The sequence below is a fragment of the Quercus lobata genome, chromosome 4 (assembly GCF_001633185.2).
Source record: "Quercus lobata isolate SW786 chromosome 4, ValleyOak3.0 Primary Assembly, whole genome shotgun sequence".
Classification (NCBI taxonomy): domain Eukaryota; kingdom Viridiplantae; phylum Streptophyta; class Magnoliopsida; order Fagales; family Fagaceae; genus Quercus; species Quercus lobata.
This window is the reverse complement of record NC_044907.1, coordinates 34301484-34314243: the sequence shown is the minus strand read 5'-3', so window position 1 is coordinate 34314243 and position 12760 is coordinate 34301484. Positions and strand designations below refer to the sequence as shown.

General features: G+C 31.4%; 1 protein-coding gene across 8 annotated transcripts; it reads right to left on the bottom strand.

Annotated features, from left to right (window-relative positions):
• Positions 1–510: 510 nt before the first annotated feature.
• LOC115987290 (putative glucose-6-phosphate 1-epimerase) lies at positions 511–12226 on the bottom strand. 8 transcript variants are annotated; one of them, XR_004091036.1, is made up of 6 exons: positions 7646–8299; positions 7446–7556; positions 6298–6364; positions 5797–5927; positions 4934–4992; positions 511–976 (listed from the first exon to the last, which is right to left on the bottom strand). XR_004091036.1 is itself a non-coding variant. In XM_031110813.1 (5 exons), the coding sequence occupies exons 3-5, from the start codon at positions 5693–5695 to the stop codon at positions 783–785; spliced, it is 318 nt and encodes a 105-aa protein (XP_030966673.1). In that variant the 5' UTR covers positions 5696–5701; positions 5797–5927; positions 6298–6381; the 3' UTR covers positions 511–782. The 8 variants fall into 8 exon arrangements, 2 of the variants coding, with proteins under 2 accessions (XP_030966673.1, XP_030966674.1); XM_031110813.1 differs by lacking the exons at positions 7446–7556; positions 7646–8299 and adding an exon at positions 5631–5701 and having other exon boundaries at positions 6298–6381; XR_004091034.1 differs by lacking the exons at positions 511–976; positions 4934–4992 and adding an exon at positions 5536–5701.
• Between the last annotated feature and the right edge of the window lie 534 nt (positions 12227–12760).

Genomic DNA, 12760 nt, shown 5'->3' with positions numbered 1-12760 from the left:
AATGACATAGCTATTGATCTTTGATTTTCTTGAAATTTTATAGAGAATATAATAAGAACATGCAATCCAACAGTTAAATTTTCAAAATTCATATCTAATAAAATTAATATAAGAAGAGTTTAAAGAGTTTCTCTCTGACCAAAAAAAAATATATAAATATAAAGGGAGGAAACATTCATTAAAATAAATAACATTAGTTCCAAAAATTGTAATAACAATCAATATGGCGCAGTGGAAGTGTGGTGGGCCCATAACCCATAGGCGCCAAGATCGAAACCTGGCTCTGATAAAGAGGTAGCTTCCCAATATATATATATATATATATATAAATATATTTTAATACTATAAAAGGGAGAAAGGAATAAGATGATGATTTTAAAAATAAATAAATAAATAAAATTTTTGGCAATCTGGTATAGAATTAAACCAAGAATTTTAAATTACCATTATGTTTTCAATTGGAAGTATAAAAGCGAAGGGAATAAGATAGTGATATTATAGAAGGAATAATTGGTTTGGTACCCACTTTCCTGAGGCAGCCATTCAATTAAAAATGCGGCTCTCCCACAATCCTCTATCCTCTATAGTCTGAGGTATTACAAAGTACTAAGTACATCTTAAGTATCATTGCACAATTTCTACAACTTGAGAGCTATTATTTTATCAAAAAAGAGTTGAGAGCTATTACATAAGATTAACTAAGGTTCCTATAAGGACAGAAAAAGAACAAAAGAACCACATTGTGCTCTTGAAATTTTGTAGCATTCCTCAAAGGACCTCTCCTAAAGATTGAGGTACTCGCTACAGAAACTTGAAGGCACAATTGAGAGCTGCAATCGCCCTGTCCATTCCTCCTCTGGCTTCAAAGTGATAGGTTTCTCAATTGCTGCTCCATCAACACAAAGCATCTGTTTGTACTCCTTATCACCAAAATCTACCATTGATTTTGATTTCTTATCCCATGGATTCCAGACCACTGTAATAAGGAAAAGAACACAGTAAGACCAAACAACATCATAATGAGGACCATTTATATGTTGGTGCACGTGAACCAATGGATATAAACCCATGATTATGATTTATGAATACATCAAGGATTGCAATCACATTAGGAGAACTAAGATAAACTCGATCCATCTGTAAGGAAAATATAGGAAAACAATATATCTCTAACACTTATTAATCCCTAGCAACCATCTTTAGTAGAAAATAGTATATCTCTTACCCTTTTCTCTCTAACAATTGCATTACACATTCTCTTTCTATTTCTTTGCTTCAAATTCAGGTCCCAAAAAGAAAGTTATTGGAATACTATCTTACATAGGCCTAAAGCAAATTTGAGAGAAGCCAGGATGGATGGATATTCTATAAATCTCCAAAGCTTCTATCTTTCAAGTTGAAAACGTGAGTTTCATTTTGATAATTGAAGAAAATGCAATTCCTTTTATACCCAGTAAACTCTTCAGCCAAAATCGATAAACAACAATCATTACCCAAAACTAAAGCTCGATCACCCAAGCTTTTTTCCAACTCCCATCGACCCCATTCTTCATCCAGCTTATACACTTTGAAATCAAACACTTTGGGACCATCACAGTCTCTAACATACTGGTTGGTATGTTCTACCCTCCTTTCTTTATTAAAGTATCTATCAACAACATAGAGAGCTCCACATGACTCCACCAAGTGCTTCTGGCTACCCAACCCACATAGCAGAGGCAAAAATGGAACCAACTTCAATGATGAATGATCGATCCACGAAACATTTCCCAATGTATCAATCACATAGAATTGGCCCTTATATACAATAATATCATCATACTCAAAACTGTTATCATCTACAAAGGCTAAACTCCTAGCTCCAGATTTTGCAAAGCCTAATCTTCCGGCAACAAAAATAACAAAAACAGCAGAGTCATTTACATTAGTCTAAGGCGAATTGGGAAACATAACTACATTATTGGCAGACCTACATTCAATCTGAGTTTATGATTTGTAACATTAAAAAATCTTATCAGATTAATATGGAATTGATAGTTAGGCTGTCCAGCAATGTTTCTTGAGAACACCTGGTGAATGTTATCAATCTGTCTAAACAGAGGTAATTCAAACAACAAATACATAATGGATAGAATCTTGACAGAAAATTGCAGCAAATCTGAATTTTAACAAAATGACAGGATAAGAAGGTTTGTTAAAATTACCAAACTTTCAGATTTTAAACAGTTTAAAACAAAAGCATATGTATATTGGAGATTTAATATGATAATTCGTAAAGGAAATGTAGTGGTGAGAAGTTTCAGAGGAAAAAACTATTTGAAGTAAAAAAAGAGTATGCTGATCTTTAATTAATAATGTTGCAGAGAAGAGATGAGGCAAAGCAGCAAATATAAATGGCAGTCACAGTAACTTAACAGTACACCAAATAAATTTGCAATTACTCCACAATCCACACCATTGATTATACTATAAGATGTCACCCCTGCCATAGTTTTACATATTTTTGGCTTCAGTCTTCCTAGAACCAAATCCTTCTACATAACCACCATCAGCAAAGTCTTGCTTAACATCAAATTATTATAGCAGGCAACAACCTAGTACTAAAAAATATTAAATAAATCTGCATAGCCTCTAAATAGAAACCATATTGAACCAATTTCCATATTATAGTTTTGCAAAAAAATCGTGTTTGCACAACTTCTAAGCAAATGTCTACAAATTTTCTAAGTATTAACAAAATTAACGAATGCAGCAACAAACTATAATGGCCATTTATAACTGGCATATAATATAATCTTTAGGTAATTTAACAATTTCAGCCAAAGAAAATTTGGTTCAACTTAACAATGTAATAGCTGTAGTAATTTGCAGCTAATAAGGTAGTCATCGGAAAGAACATATGACAGACATAACTTAGCATCAACACATGATCTAGAGAAAATGTTAATTGAAATGTCATAAGTTCTAACTAATTGGTTCAAGGTTTTTTTATACCCTCCTCATCAAGGATTAATAAATTAATAAGTCTTAAACTATCGAAATCTTGCAAATGTCCTTAGAGCAATTGGTTTTATGGAAGATATGCTCAATCTGTTTGTTGGGAAAGGTCCTTAAAAGATATTCCTTCAATAATTTAAAAATATAAATATAAAAAAAGAAAAAGGTTGCAATGTTTGGTTGCTAAGAGAATTAATCATAAATTCTAGAATTTTGTTGCTAATATGCCAAATTCATGACACATTAGTGTCTAGATTGGCATAGCAATCAAATTGGTTCATTTTGCAAACTTTAAAGATAACTATTACTTATGAAGCATTACTAATTAATACCACGTTTATGTCCCTTCTTCAACCTGAAATTTTGCCCAAAATATGGAGTTTGGACCATTCATTCAACACACAAAATATCATATTCTCTCTAACAATACCCACATTTACTATTCCACACCATCCAACTAATTGCTTTCACATGTTAAAAACATAGGGAAAATAGCACTAAGTTGAAAATTCCATTTGATCATTGACAGAGATTTTAAAATGGTCTTTAACCATGATTAGATGTCCATATTTTATTGGTGTAGCAGAATTTTTAGCAAATTTTTAGTCATTATTTCATTTTCATAATGACTAATAAAGTATCTATATATAAATCACTTTCTCAATAAAAATAAGTATCTGCAATCGGCCACATTGGCTGCTGCATACACTATCTACAATTATCTACCATTAATATAAAAGTTTAAAGTATCTAACCCTAGTAATTATGCAGATAGAGTGGAATATTAACTAAAATCTAAGAGATAGTCAACTTTGTATAAAAAACATTACACTTTCAGATTTCAAAGTTCTACAATTTCAATCACTCTTCAAAAATAGAATAGGTAGGATGGAAAACAGAAACTGAAAATTAAATTGAATTCTATATTACACATTCTCTTTCTATTTCTTTGCTTCAAATTCAGGTCCCCAAAAAGAAAGTTACTGGAACCCAATCCACCACTCTTTTTGATCTGTATAACAAAAAAAGTAAATCGCAAGCACACTATGCTGTTAAAAATCAACTTCTCAATTTCATAATGTCTTCCTTTATTTTAACTCAATAAGAAACTTTGTAAGTGTACCATCTTACATAGGTCTAAAGCAAATTTAAGAGAAGCCAGGATGGATGGATATTAGAAAGAAAACATGAGTTCCATTTTGATCATTGAAGAAAATGCAATTCCTTTTATACCCAGTAAACTCTTCAGCTGAAATCAGTAAACAAAAATCATTACCCAAAACAAAAGTTCAATCACCCAAGTTTTTTTTCCAACTCCCATCGACCCCACTCTTCATCCAGCTTATACACTTTCAAAACAACCACTTTGGGACCAAAGATAACAAAAACGGCAGAGTCATTTACATTAGTTCAAGGCGAATTGGGAAACAATACTACATTATTGGCAGACCTACATTCAATCTGAGTTTATGGTTTGGAACATTAAAAAATCTTATGGAGAAACAATAATCACAGAAAAATGTATCATTAAGATAAACAAACAGAGGGAAGAAAAATCTCTTCAAAAAACATAGTAGAGAAACAAACAAACAAAGATGGCATAAATCGAATGGACACTGTTTCTTAGGAAGATACAAAGAGAGGTATTGTGCAAATGTTACACTATTTCTTAGGAAGATACAGATTCTCACCAAAACTAAATGGAATCATAGATTCTCACCAATGTGTCTTATATTTATTTGATTTAGCACCTCTTGAAAGCAAGGAAAAGCTTTCAAATCACCATAGTGAACGTATTATGTTCTTATAATACAACAAATAACCAAAACAAATAGGGTGAATTGCAATTGTATTCAATTTTCAAAATTACGAATTCTGCAACCCAAAACTACAAAACTTACATAGCAATCAGTGACTAAAATTATTTGATACTTACATGAATCAACATGCTGCTTCTGCATAATACTGATCTTGGACAAAAATAATCTGGCATAACTGAATTCAGAGAGAGAGAGAAAGAATTGTATATCAAAATGGAGTGTGGGTATTCATAATCTTGCAAGTTTAATAAGAATTTGGAAACTTTCCCCTGCACTCATCAAGCCAACAAAAAATATAAAAAGCAAAAACAAATATATAGAATGTTTGACTATGGCAAAGAAATAAGGAACCAAGCCAACAAAAACTTAGGCATACACTGCCAAAATATATATATATATATATATATATATATTGGCTTCTTCTAATTACCTTCCACGGCCTTAGGATGCTATCTTTTTTAAAAAGTGATGTGTAAAACTTTTCTTTTTAATAAGAGATGCAAATGAAAAATAAAATAAAAAAGAATTCAACACAATATATAACTTTAACAAATAACTCACTGAAACCTTGACCATTAGAAAGAAACAGATATTGGCAAACAAAGAATAGATGAAAAAAATATTTTCAGAAACTAAGTAGGATAAAAATAAATGTATAAAAAGTTCTTAAGAAGCACTTTAATTTATCAATAACAGTACCTTATACCTTTTAGGTTGATGACACGAACAAAAGTTACAACATAACTAACAAAAATTTATTAGGTTATCAATATTTTGCATATTCAAACTTCCTAACAATGGGGAAAGAAATACCCTTTCTTTATCCCAGATTTAGGCCTCTTATAAACTTCATTTTCCTCTTTTTGTAACAATGACATCACCACCTTAACTAAAACAGTTCCCATGAATCAAAATTCTTAAGAAAATCTAAATATCCCCATAAAGTAATCTCCAAAAGGATTATAAGCAGAGCACTTACCTATAGGACTGCTATATTATCAGTGGTATACTTAGGCTTCCCAAGCATTAGTGGTATACTTTTTCCTTATTCCCATATCTACATCAGATTGGCTGAAATTACATACATGAATTCTACTTGATGCAAATGCACTGCGAAAAAGTATTGGGATTGGACCATGATTTCCCTAGCACAACAAATCCATATGAGTCACATAATTATAGGAGAAACATTAGTATATACATAAAGTGCAATATTACAAATAGAACTCAATTTAGAAGTTGCTTTTGGCTCATTTAAAAATTTTCCAAAAAGAATAACTTGCCTTGCTATCAGCCCTATTAGCCCTATCAGCCATATCTTCAGCTGAATAACATACTACATATCCTTTTGTCTTTCTCTATTAATATTTATATATGACTAAGCATTTGTAGTAGTTACATTACCTCAAATTCAAAATATGTATGATAAATCATTGTTAGATACTTCTGCAACTTAAAACCATGTTATCACCCAACTAACCTGACATTCTAAATCCAATCCTTAATAGAATTAATGATTGGCCAACCAACTGCAAAGGGGGAGGTTTCTCAACAAACAAAAAAATTAAACTTGCAAAGGGGGAGAGATTATTATCAAAAGCAAATATGTGTTGGCCATCTTTTTAAAATGGGCTACTCAATTTATTTGTAATCTTCATCTCAATTGAACATAGATCATAATTTTCTTAAACACTTGGAAATGTAATGATTTGTAAACACAATTTGACTAATGGAATTGTAATGATTCATATATCATTATTTTCAGCCTCCTTGAAACTTTCAATATACATTCTCTATGGAAAGATGCACTTACTAATATATCCTTATTAATCTGTCAACATGATTATCTTCTCAAAATTTTAAAATATATACCTAAAGAAGTCATACCTTGAAAATGTACCTTTTTTGAACCTTCAATCCAAGTGATGCAAATGCATCAACAATTATTTAAGATTTCATCCAATAATTAGAATGCAACATACATATGAAAGCCATGAATCAGTGCTTTACTAAAATAGAAAACTATCAATATCACATCCAATATTGTTTATTTGTAAGAAAGATGAACAGTTTAATAACAAAATAAATAAACAATAAAATTGGTATATGGGAGAGTTAGAATTTCTATTAGACTTAGAATGTGCAATAGTGTAAGTATCCAATAGTATTATACTCAAATGTAAAAATTGCCTACTCACTATCCATTTGTATGAGAGGAGGGAAAGCCATTGTCAGAAGAGTACAAAAATACTAAGGAAGTAGAGATCTATCTCAATTTGATAGGAAAACACAAACCCAAGATTCACCTTTCAATCAAAAATATGAACACAAACAAAATATATAAATTTATGAACATAGTCAAAGGTAGTTGGGCAAGTGATATCTTAAGAACTAAAGAGAGATCACAGACCCCCTAAAAGAACATATTATGAAGATCTAAATTTCTAATCTCTTCCACTCATTTATCCTGGTAACCAATCAGAAATAAAATTAAATAAAATACTTTGCATGAGCAACATCGGACATGCATCACTTCCAATGCTTTATCAACTAATTTGAAGATTTAATTGAAATAAACATAAAAGCAAAGCAAAGCAAGCAATAGCAAAATCAAAAACCAAACCCAACATACCGTATTGTCTTCCCAACAGTCAGATGATTCTGGCGAAATCCCATTAAGAGAAAATCACCATAGCCTCTCTTCTCTTTTAAAATCCAAACCAAATGTAACCCAAATACCTAAATAAAAATCAATCCAACCAAAATTCTCAAAACTAATTCATATTTCATACCTAGATCTAAGAAAGAAAGGGAAAAAAAAAAATTACCGGTGGTAGTTCTCTCTATCTCCGCATCTCAATTCCTGCATGCACCTTTAGGTTACTGGTGCCGGTTCCGGTGGTCTAAGTCTGGCAAGGGATGGTGATGGCCGGCCGCATGAACTCTGTCTTTCCCCTGTATCGCAAGCTTTTTTTTTCTCTCCTTCCCTTTCTCTGTATCGCTCGTGTTTTTTTAGTTGCAAGCCTCTTTTTTTTTTTTTTTTTAATTTTATTTTAACCGTTTTTTTTATATACTCATAGAAAATCAAACGGTGTCAAGTTGTCAAGAAATATAACTTTTCGCTTCTTCATTGTAAACATGGCAGCATTTTAAGTGGCCTTTTTTCCTAATGTGGCAGTACCTCCTTAAAGGCTTCTACTATTATATATAATAAATCTGCATAGCCTCTAAATAGAAACCATATTGAACCAATTTCCATATTATAGTTTTGCAAAAAAATCGTGTTTGCACAACTTCTAAGCAAATGTCTACAAATTTTCTAAGTATTAACAAAATTAATGAATGCAGCAACAAACTATAATGACCATTTATAACTGGCATATAATATAATCTTTAGGTAATTTAACAATTTCAGCCAAAGAAAATTTGGTTCAACTTAACAATGTAATAGCTGTAGTAATTTGCAGCTAATAAGGTAGTCATCGGAAAGAACATTAACCTCATGCAATATAGACTTTCTTACTGTGGTTATTCATACAATTTAACATTTATTTTGTACTGGATCAAATGTCATTAGCTAATTCTAGAAAGTATGACGTGAAGGAATCTAGAAATAAAGGAATTAACTGCATGCTATAGAGAACAAATTAAAGAACAATACTAATTTGTAGCGGGTCCTAATCAAGTGAATGTTAAGATGCATGCATTTCTGCTAGTAAGCTAATATCTATATTTGCATGATCAATATTCACCACCAACACCACTGCATCACTGTATTGTAATAAATTTGACAAAAGAGATGCTCTAAACTCTATATACACATGCCACAAAGTTAACATGCTCTACTATGTATTCTACAAAGTTATCATTACTTTCCTATGGCCAAACCATAGAGCTACATGGTTTCATGCTGGATTTTTCAGAAAAATTATAATGATCCCCAAAAGCCACCAAAAAAAGTAAATATTAGACAGTGTGGTCATATTGGATATGACCAACGGGTCCTACCAAACCCTCTTAAATCAGCAAATTGTGACAGTAACATATTAGTCTCCGAAGTCATATTGAAATGACTAACAGGTTGCAGTGTTATTGTCACACATAATTCGATTTCTCCTTATCTTACAGCTCTAACCGAACTCTCTTAAACCAGCAAATTGTGTCTACTAAAAATTTCAGCACTGTTTAGACCATACAGTTTTGTAGTCTAGGCCTTGATCCTCCTCCGGAGAGTAATCATCAAAACTTATATCAAAAAACTTAACTGTACCATAGTGAATGAACCAATATGTTACGTATACGCTAAAAAGAAATGCATCATTTCAAAATTAATGCTTATTAAAGAAAAGTGTTAAAATAATAATTATATGATCAACTTCTTCTTTTTATAATAGCTTGAACTTTTAGAATACGCATAGTTTAACTTCATTTTTTAATAATAATTCAATTTCTTACCTTGAAAATTCTGCTCCTTTAATTTTTTTTAAACAGATTCTGTTTCAATACCGAATGAAAAAATCCACCACTATCAGTGAAGCATGCCAACCAAAAAGTGTAAAGTTTTATCATCTAGGAGAAACTGGTGATATTATGAAACTAATCTTGCTTGATATTTTACTGTTTCTGCACATGTTCACAAACACTTTTACCCTAGGTCTTAAACTTCCATTTGAAGTTTTATCCTGAGAATCAATATAGGCAGCATTAAAGCTTCTAATATAAGAGTAGTGAACACCTAGAACATAACAGTCTATGCAAAGTGCTTCATTGACTTGATATGGGTAATTAGCAAGAGGGAGGGAAAAAGAGAGCTATAAATTTAAGTCTTCTACAATATAGCATTTTTCCTCATAAAACACACATAACTCTAAATTTTGTTTCCAATATATTAAATTATAAGTTATAACACTATTTTCTCAGACTAAATAAAGCAGTACAAATTCTGTTTGGTTCAAAGTTTTGGTCAAAATTAAATATTATTTTAAAATGGAAAACTCATTGCTTGTATTCAAAACTTAATCTTTCAAAACTAATAAATCGCAGAAAGAAGTTTTAAAGAAAAAAAAAAAAAAAAGGTACTGAAATTTCCCAAGAAAGAAAGACTTACACAGTACATAACCCACATAGAAATCCAATCCACACAATCATATGTAGAACAATCTCTCAAAAATAATTAGAAAAAACCCAAAAAATCAAAGAAAAACTTACCTCCTTACATAGATAAGCAGAGTGTTCATGACATTGTCTCTGTAATTGAGTCATAGCAGAACAAATACTTGAGATTATATTATAATCTCATAGATTAGAAAGGCTTTTGACTAAATAGTTACAGTATTGGAGACGTTTGTAATCTTCAAGAATCATAAGGAATGTAAGGAACAGAGGGGTTGCAAATTTAGGAATAGAAGGGAGAAAGCGTGTGATGTGGATGTAAGATCTTAATAACCTCAATTTGAACAGATTTTTATCCCCTCAATTGGAACGGATTTTTATATTTTATACATTAATTTACTTATCAAAAAAAAGATCTTAATAACCTCAGCATTAGTAAATAACGCTGAATAAAGTTACAGCAAAGTACCATATACACTCCCTCTCACTTACATTTCAAAGATGATTTGACTTAAATCCAATTACTGTAGCCAAATCCAAATCTAACTCAAATACATAAATATATAGTTATGGCATATTTAAAAACGAATATAAAAAAAAAAAAAAAAAAAAAAAACCTTTACCTGTACCAGTTTCGGCTACATGACAGATTCTCTACTTCTCTCCTCAACTTATTGAAATTTCATGATATTTAAATATCAAAAGTAATCCCCAATTAGCAAAGTAAACTAACAAACGTAATTGAAATTTGAAACAAACAAACAAAAAAAATATAACTTTATAACCGGCTGCAATTCCTTTTACTATTATACCTTCAGATTTCACAACCTAAACCCATTAAAACCCAACATCAAAAACAACAAAATAAAGTCTTAAACGTCTTTTTAAAAATATCAACTAAAATCTACAAAGTAATAAACTTAGTATAAAGAAAGTTATACTATCAGAATTCAAAATCCCACAATTTCACACCCTCTTACAAAAAATAAATAAATAAATAAAATAAAAAACCAAAATTGGTAAAGAGGCCATTAAACTCATGTATGGTTTTCCCTGATTTTAACAAATAGACAGGAAAAGGGATATGAATCCAAATGCCTAAATTGGTACCTTTGCTTTGATTAAATTAGAGACTCTAGATTGTAGAAAGATTCCACTTCATTACTGCAGAGAAAGAAATTGAATGATTTAAATCCAAAAGAGAAAAATTTAAACAAACCCATTACCGAAAATATTTAATAAAAAATAGTCACATATCACAATTCCAATTTCCTTAACCCTAATTTCTAAAACCTAAATCTAACTGCGATTGTATAAGTGGAAAACATATAGCAAAACTAATTTAACTTTAAATTTGGTGGGAAGAAAAAAGTCAGAGAAAGAATAGGGACCCATTGGAGGCATTGTTAATCAAAAAGTCAAAAGAAGAAGGAAGAGTTTTTGAAGGGAACTTGGAAACGGTTCTCCTTTTTCTTGATCGGAAACTATGGGGCATATGTAGTTTTGTCTGATTTCTCAGATTTTTCTCTCTCCCAACTCTTTGCGCCTAATCGACTTGTTCTCTCTCTGTTTATCAGATTCTCTCTCGGTCTCTTTCAATTTAACGGTATTTTTGTTTTAAACCGTGAGGGGTTTCCCTGATTTAACAAATACAAAGGAAAAGGGTTATGAATCCAAAATTTTGAATTGACAAAAAAAAAAAAAAAAAAAAAAAAAAAAAAACAAAACAGAAGCAAATATCTACAAACATTTTGGTAGAAAACCCTAAAACCCAAAACAAAAACGAATCAAATCTAAACCTATCCAACAAAAAAAACTCAATTAAAAGGGGAAAGAATGTGTTGGCGCCAGTTCCTACCACCGTCAGTAGCCTTGCCATAGAAGAAAAGTCTATCGGAACTGGCGGTGGTAGGAAGCCGGACTGACGCTGGTGGCAGCGACATTCATGAACACTATCTCTGTATCCCTCTCAATCATTCTGAGTTTTAAAAGCCCGAAACAAAAAACAAATCAAACCTAAACCTAGCCAACAGGAAAACTCAATTGAAAGGAACATTTCATACCCAGTGTTGATGGGCCATAGATTTTTCCCGGTGGTTTGATTCTGCCTCTTTCTTTGTTTCTTTCTCCGTGTCTCAGGCCTCATCGCCTCTCTCTATTTCTATCTCCGTGTACATCGTATTTCTCTCCTGGCACCGTACGAACTCTGTCTCTCTTTGTGACTGTATCTTTCTCAAGCCCTTCGTCTGCATTTTTACCACTCTGTTCTCTTCCTTTTTATCCGTACAGCAAGCAAGGCTTTTTTTTCGAAAAAAAAAAATTATGCGGTTAATTTTTATATTTATAACGAGAGTCTTTTAAACATTGTAGAGTTACCAAGCAATATAATTGATCGCTTTTTAACTTATACGTGTCAGGATTTTAAATGGCCTTTTTCCCTAACGTGGCAACACCTCCTTAAAGGCTTCTGTTATTATATATAGTATTAGATTAGATTAGACTAGGAAAAATTACAACTTATTCACCCGTGGTTTGAACGAAGTTTAAGTGACTTACCAATGGTTTGAAATTTGACATTTTACCCACTTGAGGTTAGCTTAGTTAGAGTTCCATAACTCACTTATGTTGGGAAATTCAGACCCTAGTTGATAGATGTTAGGACATATGTGAATTATGTTAGGAACATATGTCAATATAGAATTGGCTAATCCTTTGACAAAACACACTTTACTTGTAATTGGGTAGATCTAAGATATGTTTAATACTTCAAGGAATAAGGTTTCAAGTTCAAGTGTTAAAACCATGCAAGTCTGTCCAAAAATCAAGTGAGG